The 23,885-nt window shown below is 33.2% G+C and overlaps 2 protein-coding genes across 2 annotated transcripts; one reads left to right on the top strand and one right to left on the bottom strand.

Annotated features, from left to right (window-relative positions):
- The first annotated feature begins 1,176 nt into the window (after positions 1 to 1,176).
- On the top strand, positions 1,177 to 23,643 carry LOC136040373 (thymidine kinase, cytosolic-like). Its single transcript, XM_065724633.1, has 4 exons — positions 1,177 to 1,329; positions 18,703 to 18,948; positions 20,343 to 20,552; positions 23,259 to 23,643. The coding sequence occupies exons 1-4, from the start codon at positions 1,276 to 1,278 to the stop codon at positions 23,430 to 23,432; spliced, it is 684 nt and encodes a 227-aa protein (XP_065580705.1). The 5' UTR covers positions 1,177 to 1,275; the 3' UTR covers positions 23,433 to 23,643.
- LOC136040371 (ankyrin repeat domain-containing protein 27-like) lies at positions 13,015 to 16,506 on the bottom strand. The gene has a single exon (XM_065724631.1). The coding sequence runs from the start codon at positions 16,470 to 16,472 to the stop codon at positions 14,436 to 14,438; it is 2,037 nt and encodes a 678-aa protein (XP_065580703.1). The 5' UTR covers positions 16,473 to 16,506; the 3' UTR covers positions 13,015 to 14,435.
- Positions 23,644 to 23,885: the final 242 nt, after the last annotated feature.

The raw sequence follows: 23,885 nt of genomic DNA, 5'->3' as shown, positions 1-23,885 counted from the left end.
TTGATTTTAGAAAAACTTTAACTAAACTCCTCTATAAGAAAGATGATAAGAGTGAGTGCGGTAACTATAGAGTCATTAGCTCGGTTTCTGTAGGAAGCAAACTTGTTAGTGCAATGATACTTTTTATATTTTTGGATGATGTATATTAAGTTTTAAAAGAGGAACAGTGGGGAATATTTCGCTTTTAGTATAGCATAGACAATGCTCATACTTTCGATGCATTTAAAGGAATATCAATATCGCTTTTTTGTCGTTTTTAAAGTTCAAATTTGTATTTTTTATTCATAGCTTAAAAATTGAAGTTTACAATGTCATTAAAAGGGAAAATCCATAGAGTGAAACCGGATTGACAACTTTGAGGAAACAAGTCAGACGGTGAAGCAACACCTACAGATGTTTTTTTTCCTTCTAATTCAAAGGAAACAATCGCGCTGACTAATACAAGGTCCGATGAATTGTAACAAGTCTCTGATTGTTATATTCCTTTAGTTGACCCATCATGTTTCACAAACCCTGTCATGTGAGCTACTCAACGTAGGTTACTATATTAAATCATTAGCATAATGAATTCTTTAATGCAGCTTAATGTATTATTCAGCTACGTAACTAGGTAAGCATTGATTAGTTCACATAAATGGTCTTTGAATAAAGTGACTGGACCAATTAATTTTTTTATACTCTTTCATAAAATAACCGTTATTCTCAAAAATGCACTTTTAAACTAGCTTTTCTAGCCTTACCCACATATATAGCCCATATTATGTATTTCCATAAATTTATTGATTTTCCATTTTGTCGCCGTCGATTCAATTTAGAAGTAAACCGGTTTAACAACATTGATGCTAACATAGGTATATTAGCCGTATCTAAAATAACAGAAAAAGGTTACATCTTTGAGGGTTCATAAAGGGCTTAAAATTGAATTTGCGACAAAAATGATTATTATTATTGGAAAAAGCATGAAAAAACATCGAGTGATATGTTCACTTTATTCCTAGGTTATTTATGTGAGCTACTCAATATCTATCAATAACTATAATCATGGGTCGTAATCCTGGTTGATTACAGAATTACTTTCCTACAATTAAAAATTATTGTCATTCTTCAGGTGTAGCCGATATTTCAAAACCCTTTAGAAGGATATGTTGATGGTTGATTATATTTATGTGGCAAACTTGAACCCGTGAATTTTGAAAATATAATTTTGGCGCGATATTCCTTTCGAAGGAAAGAAAATTGCAATAGATTTAAAAGCAGACCTTATTGGTTTTTGAAATGCATTTTGTACCACTTCCTCTGTTTGACTCTCACCTGAAAGGCCAAATTCAGGTAAATTTTATTGCTCATAGCAACCAGTTGACTATTAGGACTGAACTAAGCCACTTAGTAATTTTTACTTTTAGCCAGGTTAAAAATGCCTATTTGTCTCTTCCTCCTTCGTAATCGATTGTGATATTATCCAGAGAATATTTCGTCTGAACTAGCTTCTATAATAGAAGGTTCAGCAAATATACAGCTTTCAACTTAATTTAGCTAGCCTTGGAGGAAATTAAATATAGTCCATCACTTGATACCTTTTCTTATGCTCTGTCACAATTCTATAGTCATTTTGAGTAAATTCCACCTTATACCCTTACACTAGCTCTAAAAGTTAAAACAGTCTGTACTAACCAAAGTTAAAAAAAACATGTTTCTGTTAAAACTTCTAGTTATCAGGGGTGAATCTCCAGCATTTTTATTGGGGGTTAAGAGCAGTCCATATCCAGATTATCAAGGGCATGGGCTAGCCTAGGCTATATGATAATGTTTCTTCAAATTATTAGGGGCAATTGCCCCCCCCCCCCTTCTTCACCCCTGCAAAAAATGTCTCTGGTAATTATTCTTTTTAGGTTTAATAGTAATGTGTTATTTTGAAAACAAATTTGCAAGAATTTTCTAAAAAGAGCCTGAAATCCCTTGATGATGGTATTGCAGTGAAACTGCAGTCATTTTTTTGGGTGGGGGGCTTTATCTCTTAAAATTCCTGCAAATTTGTTTGCAAAATAACATTTTACTATTGATCAAATGGAAAACAATAATTACTGTTCATGAGTCAGCTACAAATGTCAATTTTTTTCTCTCTTGCCTTTTTTTAGAACATGTTTTTAAAATTTTGGTTACTATGGGTGGCTTTTAGCCTCTTAAGGGCTCACAATGTAATGTACTGTACCCCAGAAGGAATTATCAAATTATGAAAAGAATAAAAAAGGTATCTAGTGATATATTCACTTTTGTTTCAGCTAAATTGGTCTATGTTGTAAACTGCAAATTTACCAAAAATCCTTGCTTCATCTGGAAGTAACCCTTTTAATTGATTTTCACAGCCTCTTCACTTTGTTTCAACTTCTTCCAAGCCCCACCTACTCCCCTAATCCCTTGAAATAGCCTAGTATTAGATAAACACTAAATTTGCTGATTTTTTTTTTTTTTTTAGAATCATTGCCAACTACCCTACTCTTTTGTTATTATAGTGTTGAAGGAAAATTTTTGCCTCCTATTCCTTACTCCTCTATTTCTAAAGCTTAAAAATTTGCACTGAAGACCCATCTTGACTTTGGGGGAAAATAAGTAGTCTGTGTTTTTTTCATTACTTTTGGTTTTGATGTACTTTTTCTTTGACTGTAGGTTTTGAAAATTCAGTTTCAATGGTTTGAGTGGGATTTTAAGTCATGTTTCTTTTCTTTTTTTTTAAGGGCACATTTTTCCAAATTATTCAAAACCTTATAAATCAGATTTTAAAAAAGCTACAAGATTTATAAGGCTTCTTTTGGACCTTATTTGTGTTTTGTCATATCTCTGATAGTTTCATTTATAATTTTTATTTCAGCAATGAACCTACTTTTGGAGTAAGAGAGGGTTGAACTAGGAGCTGCAGAATATCTTCCAGGGGAATAATTTAAGTTCTACTTCCAGTCCTGAAATTATTTTGCATAACTGAATGACTTTCCACAATAGACAAAAATCCCTCATCAAAAATTTTACCTAAGGATGTGGGATTACTTTTCAGCCTTGCAGGGAATTTTTTGGTGTTTCTTATGCAGCAGATGAAATGGTGATATTTTTTTAAGGAAAAGGAAATGTCAAGATTCCATAGTTCTGAGTTAGAAAAGTTGTTGAAACATTGTGCAGCACACTATCTGATCTGTATCCTGACAATTGCCTTGTATCAGATTGTTAACCATAGCAATACATCCATCTTTTCAGAATACCTAGAAAGAACAGGGTGAATAGCAAGATAAGGTATAATTTTTGTGTGACAACCCTGATTGTTCCATACTGAAGTATTAGCACCATTGGAATGCTTAAGACCTGTTTTATATTATTTAAGAGCCTATCACCATCTGTGTTGCATTAGAGAATAATATTAGCTTTAGTTAACTAAAGAAGGATAGGCAGACCTTTTTTGTTTAATAAGGAATGATTCTTTCCCTGTCTAGCCAAGTTAATGATTGATAAGAACTTGCTACTGTTGTAGGTTCTAATCATTTCTCAACTTGGCATGACAGCAAAGGAATAGTTTCTTAATAAAACAAGGCAAGTTTCTCTATTTACTTTTATTTCATTAAAGGTAACATCAATCTTTGATAAAACATAGAAAGCACAGAATGAGGTTTTCTTAAAAAAAAAAAAAAAAAAAAAAAAAAAAAAAAAAAAAAAAAAAAAAAAAAAAAAAAAAAAAAAAAAAAAAAAACAGACCAGATGTCAACCAACATATACATCTTGTTGGAAAGCTTAAAAGGATTGGGTTAAGCAGCAGAACAAAGGGCAAGTAGGGATGTGAAAAATGACAGACATTTGTTTTATTCAATGTTAAGCAGCAGAACAAAGGGCAAGTAGGGATGTGAAAAATGACAGACATTTGTTTTATTCAATGACCTGAAGACCTAAATTATTAAAAAAGTATCATTCCAATTTACTTTTTATTTTATTTTCTATTAAGGAATAATATCAACGTTAGTTAACTTAATAGTAATAGACAAATTTATCTTGTTTTATGAAAGAACAATTCCATCCCTATCCAAGCAAGTTAAAAAGTGATAAGGAGTTTCTAAAGTAGAAGCAACCTATTCACTTGCTTCCTTACTTTCTATGTTTTGTTTAGAAATTATTTTATCTTTAGTTAATTAAAAAGGAGTAGGCAAGCTTTTTGGTAATGATGTTAATAAAACAGGAAAAGTTTGCCTACTCCTCTTTAGTTAATTAAGGTACTTGCATGATATAACCCCTACCTGATATTCTTCAAATGCATTTCTCTTAAGCTCAATCCTAATGTAATATGCCTAAATATGATAAAATATAATACTTTAGAAACAAATTTGGGCAATGTATTTGCAAATTAGGGGGGGGAGAGAAAAGTGTAGCAGGTCTGCATGCATAGTGTTTTAGGTATATTTATTCTCCATTATGTAGCAAGAATTGTTTTCTAACTTCATATTGTTAAAATAAATTACCCCCTTCCTCAATGTGCAAATATATAGCCCAAGTTTTATATTTTTTCATATATTCTGTCACTTCTCTTTCTCTTGTCTCATGCTAAGTGAAAGAAATTAACAAAAAAAAAATAATAATAATAATTCTGCAATGCATTAATGAATTAACAACTTGAGTGGTAGGAGGTTTATCATACAAGTACCTTAATTAAATTTAGCAGAACCTCCAAGCCTTGAGATCAATACTATGAAGTGGTATTGGCAAGCTGTCCTATTTTTTTCTTGATATTTATTAATTAGCAGAAAGCTACTAGACTTTTCTCGATTAATATTTGTAGGAAGATGAACATTGGTTTGACATGGAGAGTAAATCCTAGCTGCTAGCAGTAAATGTTCCTGGCTAGTAGTTTTTAGCCCCAAAATTTAAATATTGCACTGTGGCTTTCAAACATAATTGAAACTTCATGAAAGAGTATTTTTTGAATAGCCTGCAGAATTGTAACTGAACTTCAGTTAATCAACTGAGCTCCAGTTATTGTGAGAATAGATTAGGACAAAAAAAAGGTTCGACTCTCTTAAAAACTTGCTTTATTAGTCAATATTTTTAACAATTTTTACTTCTTGGCCTTCTAAGCCAGCTTTGTTTTCCATTGTGCATTTGCAACTGGGAGTTTGGGTACACATCATAGAAGTAGTAGTATAAGCAGATTCCCCAAAGTCACCCAATGAAAACTTTGAGATAAGCATTTTGTTCAGGATAGTTGAAAGGTCCAATAACTGTGACTTTAGGGGTAACATGACCTCTAACAGACTACCAGGAATGGTTTGTCAGTTATGAAATTTGTCTATTGTTTATGTGTTGTATTTGTTGTGTTATTGGCAAGTATACAGGAGTTTTTGGCATGGGGGAAGAATTTTCTCCTTAGGGGATTTATCAAGGGGAGAGTTCTCAGGGAGGGGGGTTGACTTTCTTGGGGAAATTGTACACTGGAGGAATTTGCCAGAATTGTTATACACAATTCTTTTTATTTGTCTTGCTTTCTCTTTGCCAACTCTGTTCTACATGTGGAGATTTTAAAAGTTATTGTCCAGTTGAAATTTTCATTGGAATTTTCTAGAGGATGTGTCCAGGGGAGGGGTAGGATTTTCCAAGGGAGAAATTCTCCATGGGGGAATTTTCTGCCGGAGCATCTTCTCATTGGGTTGGGGAGGAATTTTCCATGGAGGGGAAACCTCTTGCATCATTTAATAAACAATCAGAAATTAAAGTTTTTTTTTTCAAATGAATGTGTGCTAAGAAGAATTTTTCAAACAGAATTGTCTACAAGAAATTTTCCAAAGGATTTGTTTTGGTAAGATTTGAATAGTCTGGGGGAATACTTCACGTAAGAGGGGGTATTTTATGTAAGAGGAACTTTCCATGGTGGGATATTTTGTAAGAGAAGGGAATTCCTTGAAGGGGGACCTAGATTTACCAAAATTGTTCAAAAAACAATCAGAAACTGAATAAAAAAAGAGCGTTTTCATTTGAGCATAAGGAGCAACATTAAAACTTGAAATGAACAGAAATTATTATGAATAAGGGGGGAGGGTTCCCTCTTAGCACTATGCTTGTTCAAATTCTGACTTCTTGTCCCAATTTTTTAGAACAGCCCCTGAAACACAAGAGCTGTTTACTTTGAACCATGAGAAGCTTTTATCAAAGTACTAAAAAACTTCAGAGTGAGGTATTGAGGAGGGGACAACCCCCTAATATACATTATAATTTCAGTTCGTTTAATTCTTAATTTTGCTCTTTACTTTCAGTTGAAAAAACTAGCTTTTTTAAATCAATGAGCTGAACAGAACCAACTATTTCATTTGTGACTCTACTCATTTCTGTGACAGTAAATTTTATAATTTTTATATAACCTTGGCAATACTTTTTTTTATTTAAAACCACTACAAAATCATTGTATTATAACCAATACGTGTAGTTTTGTGATTGTGTATATTTGGGTCTTGGAAGGTAAACAAAGAAGTTGGATTGTATTTTGGCAATCCAACAAGGGCCAAGCAAAAGGGAGGTTGTCCCTGAATTGAGTGAGAAGGGGCCATAAGTAAGCATTCAAAGAAATTAGAGCTTCTTGGGAGAAAGAGAAAAGTAGTGAATAGATTGGGGTGATGGAGGAAGAGAATATGCTGCTTTTTCTCTTCAGGAGGCTTGGTACTCAAGTGAGTTGTTAGTAGTAGTAGGATCGTTTTTAATTTTTTTCATTCTGCATTTTATGTAACTCGTAGGATTTGTTTTAGTGTCCTCATGAACATCCTTAGACAAGCACAAGCTTCTAGAGCCCTTAGCATATTGTATTTTTGCTTTTGTGTATTTTAGCAAAATAAAAACTAGAGTTCTTACAAACTGTTTCTATGAGTCATCTTGTGAATGCCTTGCTTCCTCTCATTGGTGTTGTTTCGTCACAATCCTAGGTGTGAGGGGAAGGGCAAAGATGGAGCCAATTTTTCCAAATCAAGTGAAAATAACAGCAAAAATTTAAAACTGAGCCATTTTGTAACAAAAAGGCTAAGATTAAGATATACTAAAAAAAACTTACCCGTTTCCATAGGTGCTTGAATTATGGAACCTTATATATGAGAAGATTTCCGTAGAAACCTAAGTTCAGCTTGGAGGAAACTTTGCATGGGGGATGGGGCAAACTGAGGTCTTAGGGCCTTTTCCCAATAGCAAATTACACCCCTGCTTCCTTTCTGAGAACCTTCAATGTAGTTTCTTCTTTAGAAGAACATAGTTCTATGTATCTGTCCTTACTGATGCTCTAGAATATATAATTCTTTGACAATCAACTTTTCAATTTATTTATTACCAACTGTTCAATACTGACTCTGAATCATTTGGGTTTTGACCCAGAGGCATCACAACTGGATGGTAATTTTTATTGACTGACTTGAGCAATTTTGCTATTAAAACTGCCTTTTTATTATTGCTATTTTTATTACCAATCTTTCCATTGATTTTATGTCATTTGCTTTCATCAGGCTATTTCCCTAATTAAAAATTAAACATGTAAAATGATGCAGCTTTGCACCATAATTTTACTGACTCAATTTTACACCAAATGTATGAAAATATTACTCATGCAAGACACCTCTGCCTTGACTGAATCAAGGTAGTAAGGCCCTCGCTCTCTTGCTTAATTGGATCACGTAGAAACAGGAATTTGACAAAAGGTAGTGTACCAGCTACTGGGCAGTAAGAAGCTTGTTAATCTAACATATGTTAATTCATAGCCTACTAAAATTCAAGAAACTTACTATTTCTATTTACCATCCTATGAAATTAAATTTACCGTTCAAGAAAATACCATTTCAAAGTTTAAGCATTGAGAAAATTGTAAATTTACGACATTCACATTTGAAGTTCCATCATATACTTCACATTGCTCTAATCAGGGTTGCAGCAGTAGCTAGAAACCCAGTAAGAGATGATCACATCCCATAGTAAAAAACAAAATAGCCCATTACTCCTAAAACTAGAGTCAGATCAAAAAAAGAAGTTCACTGGTAGAACGTCTTACCCATTACCCCTGTATAGGAAACTAAGTGTCCCTTGGCTTGAGTAACAAGGAACATATATTTGTTTGAGAGTCAAGAAAAGTGGCTGAAACCACAATATTCTGTATCAAGGGTATCTTTTTTCCTTTTTTTTTTAACTCAGATAGCTGGGCACTGAAAAATCGTAGAAAGCTGTTTAATGACTCATCTTAAAGGGAATTGCTACATCTAGTGCCTTTTGTAATTAAAAAAACAAATAGTTTGTAAAATAGAATCACTTTTTACGGAAAAACTGCACTTCTATGTACAAGCTTGATGAATGATGATTATAATTGTAGGTTGTAACCATATACGACATAATAAGTGAATGGAAAATTTATTCTCGTTTATCTTTTGACAGGATCATTTATTTTAGTTCTCAGTTCAGAATTTCTAAAATTATTATGTAAACTGCTAAAATATTTGTGGTGTCAGCAATAATTTTGATTTTTTTAATTAAAACTAGGAAAATACCTGAAAATTTCAATATTAGTTTTATTTTTTGTTAGGTTCTAATTACCTCGCGTGTGATTTAATGTTGATTTTCATAAAAAAGATTAATTGTTTTTATTTCAGTTTTCAGTTCAGGATTGCTAAAGTTATTATATAAACTGCACAATATTTATGGTGTCTGAGCAATAATTTAATTAAAACGAGAAAAATACCTGAAAAATTTAAAACTAGCCTTGTTTTTTTGCTAGGTTCTAACTACTTGACACTTGATTTTATGGGAATGATTTTAGACATTGACAAGATTCCAGGACTGATGTTATTTCATGAAAGAAGTCTATCAAATTGTGAAATCGAGGAAAATAAACAAAATTTGTAGCACCTTTCTAAAAGGTGAAAAAATCAAAAAGATACTTAGCTATTAGAGTACTGATAAGATATAGCCTGGTAGACAGTGGCCTGATTGGCCAAAGGCCCACTATGCTATGCTTGCATGAAAAGACTGTAAAATACAGTTAGCTCTGTGACCTTTTCCAATAATATTATCGTAGAGGAAATTGTTGGGAACTGTACAAATCCTCAGTTAAAACCAAAGTCAGGCAAGTTTACTTCATCAATAACTGGGGTCCGACTGAAAACAAACAAAATTCTGAAAACCAATAACAAATTCTCAATAACTAAGTAACAACAAAATTCAATGCTGAGGTCTTTGACAGAAGACCTGATGAGGAGCAGAATGATATTTTTTTTCAAGTGTGATTAGGACTCCTTCCTGACCCACTGAATTTTTTCAAAATATTTCACTTATCGATTTTGATTTTCAACTGATTTAGCTATGAGGTGCATTTTGGTATTTCATTAAGCCCTCACACTTAATTACAATTGTGTAATCAAATGTCACCAAGCATCATACAGATCCTTTAGGACCATAGTCTGCATCAAAGTGCAAATTAGAATGATTAGTCACTCTAATATTTAATTGGGGTTTAATTGAGCAGATTGTTGTAACACTCGTGTTGGGAGATAACTGAAAAATCATGTGACCCAATTTTCCAGCTCACAAAACCAAATAGCCCAACCTTGATATATGGCCTTAGAGGGTAAACCCAAGATGTTCTAATTCAATTCTGAAAATATTAAGTTCTCCGTGTGGGTCAAATAATCTTCACCGTGACTATTAGATTCTTACCAAACGTATGAAGATCATTCATAGAAAGTGTTGATGCCAAGTTGTCCATTGAAGTTTTATTGGCACTCAACCTGAATATTAAATTACCCAGAACTTCAAGTTGTAATAGCTACTCTACCCATGAGTGTTATTAGAACAACTATCTTATTCATCAAACCACTGTAATGGTATAATCTAACCAAATGGTAAATAGATAGCGAATTCTTGATTGTCTTTTTTCTGTTTATTGTGAAGTTTGTTTTTAGGTTGTTATCAGAATTACTGTATTTATTGACAACATCATATTTAGTGATATACAACAACTGTGTTGGACTGTAGAATTTATAGTTTATTTCTGTTTTGTTTTTAATTTTTTAAGAACAACACAGGTCTCACCTTACTCTATTTTTGATTAAAAAAGAATATTTGTTTTATTATTGTTATTTTTATGTTTAACTTAAATTTTAAAAAGCCGGATTTAAAAATGGATTTTTGGTCTAGGTGTCTAGTATATCTGAGGGCTTCACCAAAATAGCTAATTATATAGTATACATACATTTTTTTTTCCTGATGCAGCCCACAGAGTGAATTTCCTTGAATTCCGACCAATTTGGTGATGCTGTTTCTAAAAGTTGTAATTAAGACTTGTTGCATTTTACTTATAAATAGGATTTTGACCTTTTCTAGCCACATGGCATAGTCTTAATAATTTCATACAAATTCATTTATCACTTAAACTTGTGATTTGGGTATAATATTTCAAATAGAACACTGACAGTAGCAACAACAAACTTTTAGTAATAATGTAGGTCCAAATATTTTGGCTTCATGTCTGTAAGTCTTTATCAATGGAAAAAAATTAGATTAAACTGAACATATAAAAAAAATGGTAAAAGGTTTTTCCACTCTCTTACCTGAAAAATTATTTTTATTTTGTAATGTATTTGTTTTATTTGTAAGTGGAAAGGCAGTGGGGCATTAGATATTATTTATGTGATTTGAAGTGTATAATGATACTCCTCGGAGGGTTTTAGGCTAGTTTTTGTTTTATAGAAGGCCTTCACATCAAGGGTTAAGTTGGGTAATATCCTTTGAGAAGGCAGATGGGACATAGGTAGCTAGATAAGGGCTTTTTCCACCGTCCAACAGAAAACTGTTAACTAACATTGTTAGATGCTTTCTCTAACAAATCAAATACTTGGCGAAGGAAATTGTTGGGAAATTTAAAGCGAAATATTCAAAAATAAGCAGCAATAATAAATTTTTCAAAAATAATTTTTCAAAAATTTTTCAAATTTTTTCAAAAATAAGCAAAAATAACTTTTTATGCTCACAATATTGATAGAGAAGCAAAGACGGCTACTATTTCGTATTTTTCTTCCTTTCCCCTTCTAGTTCTTTAGACATATCTTTTCTGGTAATGTCATTAAAAAACAAGAACTATTCTTCCTTTGAAAAATTAGAAAAAGAGCAAAATTGACACCTAGTCATAGCAATTTGATATGATCAAAAATCTGACGATTTTGCTCATGCAACCAAATTATAATCTTTTACTAAGTTGATCTACTTCCTCCATACGTGGATAATTTATGTAAATGCTTTAAAAAGGTACTTTAGTAAAGCTTATGCACTGGTGTTTTAACTTTCGCCTAAATTCATTATACTTTGCCAATTAATAAAATGCTTTGTGGCTTTGTTTCACTTGATGGCATTAATAGTTACATTTTATTCTCTATAAGATATGAGCACTTTGAAATATTATATTATTTGAATTTCAAAACTTTGGCGTCAGTTGGGTATTATTAAGCTAAGATAAACTCGCTGCAACACTATCTCAGTCAGAATTTTTCTTTGAATTTCCTGCCCAATATCATGTTTTTGTGAATTGTTAGCCAACTATTTCTGTTAGCTAACAATTCTGTTCCTGCCATCTGAACAAATATTTGTTATCTAACAATTGGGCAGCAAGAAACCCCCTATAATTTACTTTTTAGTCAATACAAAAACTCAAATCCATGGAAGATATCCTGCGGCTACAGGTAAAAGGGCAGTAACATTTATAGATGTCCATCTTCTGCAGAAAGCTAATCAAGTTCAGTACATTAAAGATTTTTCTGTCAGGGAATCTTAGGAAGATATAGGCAGCATAAACCTTTGGACTCAGTATTGTTTGGAGTTGATTAAAAAAAAAAGATATATGGAGGATTTATGCATACTAAATTGAAGAGGAACAGTACACTGGCATACCCACGACTGGCTAATAAACAGGAAATGGAGGACATATTATTATTATTTATGCACATTGTTAAAATCATGGGAGAGGGGATTATCAGAATTTTGAAGGCATGGCCATTTTCTGAAGTACCAGAGAGCATATTTTAAGCCAAAATTCTTCAAATGGTTGGGGATATTTCTGGAATTCAGACAAGGCAAAAGAATGATTATTTGTAATTAATTCCAAAACGTTGAACCTACCCAAACATGAGGACCAGAACAAGGGAGAGAGGCAACATATCTACATTTCTCAGCTCTTACATCTAAATCCCTCCCATTTCTAATGTGTAAAGTATTCTATGAAAATCAGTCCTAACATAATTTTAGATATATAACAAGCATATTCAGTTGTTTACATCCATGGTAGGATTTACAATAGTCAAAGTACACCTGTGTCTGCTCTTGGTTTCTTAAGCACGCCAAATACTTATGGATATTATGCTTTATATCTAGCAAATTTAATTGCTTCTTACAGTATCCAAATAAAACTCATTTATATTACTAACCTCATGCGTATTTTCCTGGATAAAAATGGGTATCATGGATATATTCTTGATGGGTATAAAACTGGTAAGGTCATAGAAGCTGCATTAAAAATTGAGAATGCCAATTTGTAAAGAATCTCGAAGTTTCCATTTTTAGCATATAAAAAAAAACTTCTGCTTTCTATAGTATCCACTAGCCTAAAGGTTCCTCTCAGAATCCCACATTCATGAGGGTACAACCATTACTGCACATTCAAATGCTATCAGTACAACTCTAAACCACTGCTGTTTTTATTGAGTTACATATGTATACCAAATAATATCTTGCTTCTCTAAAAGCCTAGTGGAACAGATCATTTCCAAAATAACATTAAAATTTTCAGTACAAATATTTGAGCCTAAGGACCTAGAGACAAAGAATATTACCATATCCCTCAGGTTAAAAATATATATACTGTGTCTCAATTTTCTGCTGATTAGTATAAGGGAAAAGAAGAATGTTGAATATTAAGGAAGGGAGAGTCAGTAATTGTAATTGAAAGAGGAGTGTCTAATTGTATAGTCTGAACACAATAGCAAGGAATCTTAAAAATTTTTAATAAATGGCACCCATGTAAAAACAAAACAAACACGTATATAAGGTAATGAGTGAAATTAAACTGATATGCAACTTGAGACTAAAAAATACAAAATTTCAGTTAAAATGCTGCCAAAAATTCAGTTCAGGTAAAGTAAAAACAATGCAACTGCTACTAAAAAAATTCCTAAGATGTTTATGGCAATACTTGGAAAACTTGTAATATGGTTTGTTGTCACAACAGTTGGAGAAATAGCAGTTCAAAGTCTTTTTTTCTGTAATGAGTGAAATTAAACTGATATGCAACTTGAGACTAAAAAATACAAAATTTCAGTTAAAATGCTGCCAAAAATTCAGTTAAAATGCTGCCAAAAATTCAGTTCAGGTAAAGTAAAAACAATGCAACTGCTACTAAAAAAATTCCTAAGATGTTTATGGCAATACTTGGAAAACTTGTAATATGGTTTGTTGTCACAACAGTTGGAGAAATAGAAGTTCAAAGTCTTTTTTTATGTAATGAGTGAAATTAAACTGATATGCAACTTGAGACTAAAAAATACAAAATTTCAGTTAAAATGCTGCCAAAAATTCAGTTCAGGTAAAGTAAAAACAATGCAACTGCTACTAAAAAAATTCCTAAGATGTTTATGGCAATACTTGGAAAACTTGTAATATGGTTTGTTGTCACAACAGTTGGAGAAATAGCAATTCAAAGTCTTTTTTTCTAAGCTGTCTGCAAAATTCTACCCATTCATTTATTGTTATTGTTATTATTCATTTATTGTTATTGAAAATTTGTAATATGGTTTGTTGTCACAACAGTTGGAGAAATAGCAATTCAAAGTCTTTTTTTCCAAGCTGTCTGCAAAATTCTATCCATTCATTTATTGTTATTATTCATTTATTGTTATTGAAAATTTGTAATATGGTTTGTTGTCACAACAGTTGGAGAAATAGCAGTTCAAAGTCTTTTTTTCCAAGCTGTCTGCAAAATTCTATCCATTCATTTATTGTTATTGAAAATTTGTAATATGGTTTGTTGTCACAACAGTTGGAGAAATAGCAGTTCAAAGTCTTTTTTTCCAAGCTGTCTGCAAAATTCTATCCATTCATTTATTGTTATTATTCATTTATTGTTATTGAAAATTTGTAATATGGTTTGTTGTCACAACAGTTGGAGAAATAGCAATTCAAAGTCTTTTTTTCTAAGCTGTCTGCAAAATTCTACCCATTCATTTATTGTTATTGTTATTATTCATTTATTGTTATTGAAAATTTGTAATATGGTTTGTTGTCACAACAGTTGGAGAAATAGCAATTCAAAGTCTTTTTTTTCTAAGCTGTCTGCAAAATTCTATCCATTCATGTATTGTTATTGTTATTATTCATTTATTGTTATTGAAAATTTGTAATATGGTTTGTTGTCACAACAGTTGGAGAAATAGCAATTCAAAGTCTTTTTTTCCAAGCTGTCTGCAAAATTCTATCCATTCATTTATTTTTGATTGAGACAAAGTGTAATTTGGTTTTCTGGTCACTCTTAATCTACTAACTACAGTAAGGTCATAACAATTTTGGCAGAGGCACAAAGGATGACATTTATTCTTCTCTTTTAGCTCTTTGTCACACAGGTATTCTGTTTCAATTTCACAATCAATGCTTAGGTAATATTTCAACAAATTGGTATCATTATCTTTTATTGCTTTCTTGACACAATGATCTAAAGCATGTAATTCACCATGATTGTCCTGGCTTAATTGATCTCCATTGGATTCTATGTCAGGTTCATGCATCACTTGCAAGTCTTGTTTTTTATTGTAAGAAATGATTTCAAAATTTTCAAGACTGCACTGTTTTTGATCATGAGTCTTTAATATCTGTTTTAAGTGTGGAAAGACAGTAAGATCACTTGCAGTTTTTCCAGATCTATTTCTTAGTTTGTTGCTTGCGCCATGCTTCAATAAACATTCCACTATTGATGTGTAACCCCCTTTTGCAGCTAAATGTAAGGGTGTTTCCCCTTGATATGTCATAACATTTACTTGTAAAGGATTTGCAGCACTTTCAGCATAGTAAATAAGTGCTTTAACACAACTTTTATGCCCCATATCAGATGCATAATGGAGAGGAGTCCATCTTTCTGCATCCAGTGCATTTATGTCAAAACTTGCATAGGCAAGCATAAGTAAAACATTTTGATGTCCCATTTTTGCAGCATAATGAAGAGCTGTTCTTGCACAGCTGTCACTAAATCTTACATTAAGCTGCTTGTTAATGAGCATGTTTTGCACTTTTTCAACATTTCCTAGAAAGGAGTGAATAATTAATTCCATTTCATTTCTCTTCAGTTCACACACACATAGAGGATGACACTCTTCACATCCAGACCATTCAGCTTGAAAGTTCAAGAGCTCTTTTGGTAATGTTGATACCAATGTTGTTGGTATGTTATTTAGGTATTCTAAGGAAGCTTCAAGGGTTGACAAATAATACTCTTGTTCGCTATCTAGTTCAACAGTTATAAAGTGTCTCATAGTTTCAAATTGTGATGCCCAATTTACTATACTGGAGGATTGGATGCAAAATATAAATGCTGCTAAAATGTCATCAGTTAATGCATTCTTGTGCAAAGGCAAAATGGAAGATGTAAGCAATTTGAGAGCTTGACAAATTATAGCAATTTTGTTGAATGGACTGTCTGCATTTTGAAGTTTATTCAATATGCTTCTTGTTGGTATTATTCTCTGATGTAGTTCTTCTTGCACATGCACTTGTTCCAAATCTAGGTGTGATATACTTTTTCTCATCTTGTTAAGTAACTCTTCTTTTCTGGAGTTGATAACTACAATACTATCAAATAGTTCTGGTTGCAATAGCTTGTAAATTGTCTTTTCCAACCTCAATTTCTCATTATATGATAATTCACATTTATTCTTTCTTAGTTTTGCTTCAAGAATTTTCAAACTAAAGGCCACTGTGTTAACATATTCTTGAACTAAAACATATGTTTCAGTAAATGATGAATTCCCTGACTCTAATTTTTTCTTAAAACCACAAACTTTAGCTCTTATCTTCTTATTACTAAAAATGGAGTTTTGGATCTCAGACCGCTCTGCTGGGTCATCCAATTCACTGCTGTTTACACTGACACTATTTAAATGAAGAAAAATAAATGAGCAATGCTGCCCATCATTGACATAATATTTTTCTTCTGATTCAATGCTGCATGATTTGAAGTCAAAATTTTTATCAGTATATCCACATGTCTCTTCACTGAATGTATGAATTGCCCCTGAGTTATCTAAAATTAGTATCTTAGATACTATATTACTTAGTTCTGAGAGTTCCTCTATCTCTGGCTTACTAACGTATATATGCCAGTGTTCTTCTAGGATTTGATTGAAAATCAATGGATATTTTGCTTGTATATAATCCACTAATCTGTGTAGCAGCACATCCATATTTACGCACCCACATGAATAATTATTTTGAATTTAGGCAGCGAACGTTGTCAGCTATTTCTGCAATGAATGAAATTAAAATTTATTGCGCGATCAAACCCCGAAAGCTGGTGTTATTCCGATCCGTCACAGTACCGATGTACACATCACAGTATCCCACAAACTTTAATCTTGGGTTAAATTATAGCAAATCGTAATACTGGCTTTCGTATAAAGTGAATATACCACTTGATGCCTTTTTTATGCTCTTTACGAATATAATAGTCGCTTCTACCTTAAATTTAAATTTAAGCTCTTTTTAGCTCTTAAAAATGATGAATTTTCAAAAAATTATGACAGTTCATATAACTGACTTACCAATAAAGCAAACATACCACTGATGCCTTTTTTTATGTTCTTTACGAATATAATAATCGCTTCTACTACAAGTTCAAATTTAAGCACTTTTTAAGCTCTTAAAAATGACGAATTTTCAGTCAAAGTACGAGTTTTCCGTCGTTTTCGACAAAATAATACTACTTGTACTCAGTGCTAAAATTTTTTATAATAAGTTTAGTTTAGGTTAGGCTAGTTTAAAAAGTGCTTAAATTTAAGGTAGGAGCAATTATTATATTCGTAAAGAGCATAAAAAAAGGCATCGAGTGGTATATTCACTTTTTACGAAAGCCAGTTATACGATTTGCTATAATTTTACCTAATCTTGATCCAATAACTTGGGAATTCCAATCTTAAAATACAATTTGCTGTGTCTTTGGCCCCATTTGCTGTGGCAAAGCATAGTATGATATACTATGCTTTGCCCTTCATTCGTAGATTTTTGACTGTGTATACCTGTGTCTGCGGATAAAGGAAAAATGAAAAGAATTTAATCTTTTTAATCTCCTTTTCAATTTTTATATTAAATAACATTGAAATAATAAAAGAAGGAGTGATTTGGCTCTTTAATTTGGTTCATTCTCGCCAGTAAATCTTCTAACAAATTTCAGTTTTTTGTTGTCAGTAGTGATCAAAAAGAAGCAGGACAGGCGACAGTCGTTTCTAAAATATGCCGATCGGATCCTTGTTTTTAATTTGAAACTCTCAAACTTTTTGGTGTTTGCTATTCTTCTGATCTTCTCGTTTCAAAAACTCCACTAACTTCCCAAATATAGGTACACGTTGTCACGAACCTTGAGGAAGGAAATCAAATTACTTCTGAGGGAGGAGGGTCAGGTGGAAGTAGAAATGGTGAATATTTTGCCTTGAAATTTTTAAGTTGTTTAGTGGGCCTTTTGGACCCGCATCATGGATCAATCCTACCATCCTCCTTTACGCCAGTATGCTTCCAAAACATGTCGATACAACATGCCTCATTACTTTTTTCATACTACAAATCAAAAATGTTGCAAATATTTCAAAGGGTAGTGTAATTGACCGCTTTGTGTTTTCTGGCTTCGAGGGGGATGGGCAGGCAAGGGATAGTACACTATCCTCCGTGGCTAGAGCTGTTTGTTGGCTCTGCTTCCAGCAGATGCCTCCTATGAATCTGCAGGTTTGCCTCCTATGAATGTGCAGATTCATAGGGAGACAGATGCAGATCTGCCTCCTATGGATGTTCAGCGAGTTGGAATGTAGCTCTATGACAAAAAAGGCACGGAAGGGCTCCAGTATATGCGCACCTACAATGGGCACCTACATTAGCTCAAAAAATAAATACTTTAGCCTAGTAATAATTACAATCGATTTCGGGCTATTTTAATCAGTATTAGGGGTATAAAAGTACGGCAAAGGAGGAGGGGGGCTCGGAGATATACATGACGCAAACCTGTCTGGGTCTTGGGTAGGGGGCATCAGGAGAATTGATACCCGATATCCTGGAGAATTGATACTGAGTATTTTGGCTTCTTGCCTAAATATCATGATTTTAGATTTCCAAGTTTTATAGATTTTTCTCAATTTTTACTTTTTTAAATTTTCCAATTCGATTTTTCACTTTTTCATGTTTCTTTCAAAATATTGCTTTGGGTAAGTGGCTTCTATGTAAAAAGGTTCAGGTATGGCTATAAGCATTCGTGGAACCATGAAATAATAGGATGAAATTTACCCTCTCCTTGCAATTCTCTGGCTCCAAGCCAATTTTTGTTTCTAGAACCCTAGCATTAAAAAGCTTATTTCTATTTTTTTCCATTCTTAATTGTTACTTATTATATCCAACTACTATACTTCTGCATTTACATATTCAATTTATCAGGTGATTTTCGGCCCAATGTTTTCTGGAAAGACAACTGAATTAATCAGACGTATGAAGAGATATCAAGTGGCAAACCACAAATGTCTGATCGTAAAATATGCACGAGATACACGTTATGAAGCGACTGAAAACCTGTCAACTCATGATAGACAAACACTGGCCGCCACATCTTGTAGCACAGTTCTCTCGGATTTAGTTGACACAGCTTTAAATTACAGTGTTATCGGGATTGATGAGGGACAGTTTGTAAGTATTTAGTTTTATCTTGCTTATAATTAGTAAATTAAACTTTAAATTTAAGTTCAAAAAATATTTTGTTTTTACTTATTGTTATTTCATTAATTATTTTCTTTTACTGATTTCCAGGGCCATATCCAGGATTTTGTTTTGGGGGGGGGGTTAAAAAAAAATTCTGGGGGTTTTACAAAAAAAAACTTAAACGCATCCACAATTTGTTTATATTCATTCTTGTTACGTTTTTTAGGAGTCGGAGATAGTTTTCAGCAAAACACTAATAACTCTCTTTTTCTGGGGGGGGGGGGGGGGTTGGCAGGAAGCACACACCTTTTGAGGGGGGTTCAAACCCCCTACCCCTAGCACCTGAATACGGCCTTGCTTATTTATATAAGAAAACTCATCTTACTTATTAATATTTATTTATTTTATACTTATTCTGGTTCACTTAAATTTTAGTAAAATAAACTCAAATTTTTATTTAAGCTTTTTTGCTTTATTAGTAAATTTAGTTGTTGTTTGCTTCTGGGATGGCTAAAGAATCTTCACTATTGCCCCAAATTCCTCTGTCTAACCTCGTGATGTTTCTCAAAATCTCTTAGTTTTTTTAATGTCCTTGTTTTTGGTGTCGACCCCGAACTTTCGCCTCTCAAAACAAAATTCGGCTCATGTTCCAGATTCTATGTTAATTTTGATTCGTCTGCTTCTGACTTGCCTACTTATGATTTGTTTTGCATAGTTCAAACACGTTAAAAAGACCTTTGCTAGTGATCCCGTTCCTGGAGTGGTTGGTAAAGAAGAGGCAGTAAACACCTCCTGTACTGTACAGGGATATGTATAGACATGTGAAATACAGCCTAGGCCAATAATTTTAATTCATGATAATATCAAACTCTTAAGTTTGTCAAACCTCTAATCCCAAGTGGAATAAGATCAAACTTTTGTCACTTAATGTCAGTGTTGTCAAAACAGAATCTGAAATATGGGGACGAAGGCGTGGGTCCAGTTTAGTTTGGGTTTGATTTGAGAAACTGCAGATTGAGGTCATTTGACCTGCACCGATTCTATGGTAGATTTTGGAGACCTTCCATTGATAAAAACCCTCTACAAGAAATGTTGGTACTTGTTAATTAAACGGAACACACTCAAGAAGGGAAGTTTCTATTACCCGTCACTTGTCTTTCTTGCTATGAAACCGGTTTTCTGAGATCTAACCTAAGCGTAATTCATGAGTGTGTTTCGTTTAATTACCAAAAACTGAAAAGTGCTTCTTCTATGAACGTATATGGCAATCCCTATAATTCGTAACTTACTCTTTCTGGATTCACCCTATTTTATATCCACCTATTCACTCTATTTCATGCTGCAGATTTTCTTTGGTACTGTGAGTAAACTTCTTCTTTTAGTTTCCTGACACTGTGTCGTTCTGTGAGCAGATGGCAAACGCTGGAAAGACAGTCATAGTTGCGGCATTAGATGGCACATATCAGCGTCAAGGCTTTGGCGATATTTTAAATCTCGTGCCATTGGCTGAAAGCGTTGTCAAGTTAAATGCAGTCTGTATGCACTGCTATGGTGAAGCCTCTTTTACGAAGAGGAAAGGTGCCCAGACTGAGGTGTGTGAAATATTTGAGGTTTTTGCCATTGCTAATGTTTTATTATTGATCCTTTTGAAATCTAATTATTACAAAAACGGTTATAGTATCCAAAGGCTCCTCCACGCTTTAAGGAGGCTTCGTATGAAAAAAGTGTTAAAATATGCACTGCTATGGTGAAGACTCTTTTACGAAGAGGAAAGGTGCCCAGACAGAGGTGTGTGAAATATTTAAGGTTTTTGCCATTGCTATTGTTTATTATTGACCCTTTGAAATCTAATGATTATAAACATGGTTATAGTATCCAAAGGTTCCTCCACGCTTTAAGGAGGCTTCGCAGGAAAAAAGTGTTAAAATATGCAAAATTCGATTTTTCGCATAAAACGAATCTATTTATGCATTAAATCCTCTCTCACTGAAAAAAATCCTCTACCCTTAGATTTTACCTATTATGGATAATAGCAAATCTTTGATATCTTAAAGGGTCATAAATATGTAAAGAGCAAAACTCTTAGGGGGGGGGGGGGTTAAAGGGATGACGGGGTCAGTCAAATCCCTGGAAAAGTGTGTAATGAGCTCGTTTTTTTTTTACTTTTCAGTGGAGAATGTCAATTAGGAATAAATTTAGGGAGAGATCCTCTCTTAAATGTGAATGATTACTCGTGAGTCTGCTTTCAACACGAATTCTTGGACATCGGAATTTTTTTTTAGGTCGATGTTTCTCCATTAAATTATTAAGAATACGATAGGTCTCACAGTGAATACAACTCAAACGAATATTTCGGCTATATAACCAACAGCAATCATCAGCGAATTATAATTATAAAACACATAAAAAAATAACTTTCTCAAAACATAACAATGAGAAAACTTAAACTAAAATCACACAATAAATTTTGAAAGAAGATTGAAACAAAAAAAAGGATTATCCATTCATACTATTCGAATTGATTAAAACTGGAACAATTTCTTACAGCAATATTTGCTGTTTTTACAGTTAATCTTGTATATCTTTTAGATACGTGTTCATTTTGATTGGCTACTGATTTTATTTTATACTGATGTTATTTTATACATTATTTACGATTTTACTTACATTTGTGTCGAAGGTTATGTTCAAAGGGATGTAACTGTTAAAAATGAGACGTTTTTAAGGATTTTTATAAGAAAATGATGTAAAACTGAGGTCTGTAGGCAGTGGTGTCACTAACTGTGATTTTTTGGGGGGAGGAGGGGTATTTGATCTTACTGACTGGCTGGTCATTTTTACCAGCTGTTCGGACGATATTACTGCTGGAAATTACTTTATTTTTATTTGGACCGACTGAGACTGACCTTCTATCCCTGATTTTCCTTCATTTTCTTTGGTTTTCTATAAGGCCGTTTACTCGAATAAAAAAACAAAAAATCGAGCCAGTAAAATAGCGGCGCCCTGCTCTCCCTTGCCTGACTGTAGATGCACATGTTTCCCTTTCAACATTCTACAGTCAGGCATGTTTTGTAGACATGTAAGTAAAGCAAGGCATTCTGCCTATCAATTCAGATTTTTGCTAAAAAACAAAAAACTACTATTTGATTTGTCATCGGGATGAATGCAGTCGTTTTAAGTCCGATACAAGGGATTTTGACTTACTCTACATCTCAACATGCTTTGTTTTGCAAAGAAATAGTGCGCCTCTATAGAGTATCTTGTTCTATTTTTTCACTGAATTAAAGCGTAGAAACGAATTATTCTGGAAAATATAAGAAGAATCAATTCGCAAAGAGTAAATCTTTCCTATTCTATATAAATTATTATATAATAATTGTTTTCTATAAATAAATTATTTATATTTATGTGATATCTCAAATATCTCTTAAATATTTATATTTATGTCTCCTAATATTTAGTTTGAGATTCTTCTTTGCTTCCCCGTTGTTTGCGATTTTGTCTTATTTTCTTTGTCCAGAGTTTTGGAAAAGCTAGCTAGCTAGTTCTGGAATTTAGCAAAATCTTGTGGATAGGTTCTGTGACTTTTTCTTGACATTTTGACTTTTTTCCTTGATGCTGGAAAGTCATGTAAGGCTACATCCTACAATTGCTACATGTTTTATTTTAATGTCAATGAAAATATTTTTCCCTTTTACAATTCATCTCTTAGTAAACAAAATGTGTTTGACGACTTTCCCATTGAGTTAGTTTACTTTTCTTTTGTTTTTCCATTTCTACTGAAAAAATTTCGGGTAACTATTGACAACCACTTCCTACTATAAACACACTTTTCCATGGCAAAGCAATTCCTGGTGGGGTATGATTCGACGTAAAACTTGGCACGACAAACCTTTCTAGAATTATACAAATGAATACAGGGATTTCGGGGGGGGGGGGTGCAGGTAATAGGATAACTACTTCGAGACTGGCTCGAAAGCCGGGCGACTAGTGGTTAAGTCGTTAAAACACGAGCGTTAGGTTAAAACACATAATTAACTCACTAGATGTTGGGATTTTTCATTGAAAAAACAAAAAAGGCATTTTTCTATGAAGATACCACTCAAAAAAGTATTTTCAATATCTAGGGGAAGCACAAAAATCTGTTTTTAGAAACCTTAAACATAATTTCCTACTATGAATTTTTGCCTGGGGCTCTTCAATTAATTTGAGCTTCGCTTTGGGTGGTAGGACATTTCAAACGTTCCTGTTAAGGATGCCCTATGTTCCATGAAGTGATATAATTTTTTTTTGTTTAGTTGGAAGTAATTGGTGGATCTGATATCTACATGGCAGTTTGCCGATCTTGTTACCATGCCCCTCCTACTCCACCGAAGCAGCCAATCAAAAGGACGCCTGTAAAAAATGACAAGAGTTTAGTAGAGGAAGGCTCCCCAGCAAAAAAGCGTATTCTTGTTGACGAAACCCAGTGAAAATTGTGCTTATGCAGTGTTTATCTAGTTTTATTTCGATCTCAACTTCTATGTACTTGCTAACTGGGATATCGAAACTATGAAGACGCCCCCCTTCCCCGTCTAAGGGGAGTTATGCACACTAGGAGAAGGATTCCAAAATCTTCTGTGAAATTGTAGTGTGACACAAAAATTTGCTAGCGGAAAAATAAATATACCCTTTGATTACCCACTCAACGTTCTCTCAAAACATGGTTATTTCTACCGTCACAATTGCATCCCAGCCTCCTTAGTGCCTAGATTATGTAGATATAGCTCTAGATTATGTTCGAAAATTTTCTAATTTTGTTGGTTTGGCCTTAATTCTGCTTTATTTACACCAATATTTGGTTCATAATACCAGACCAAGCTATTCGAAGAAAAAAAACAGCCATCTTTTACATGACTTAGGAGCTATATTTAGGCATTAAGGGG

This window comes from Artemia franciscana, chromosome 20, assembly GCF_032884065.1.
Source record: "Artemia franciscana chromosome 20, ASM3288406v1, whole genome shotgun sequence".
Taxonomy (NCBI): domain Eukaryota; kingdom Metazoa; phylum Arthropoda; class Branchiopoda; order Anostraca; family Artemiidae; genus Artemia; species Artemia franciscana.
This window is presented reverse-complemented; position numbering and strand designations above follow the sequence as displayed.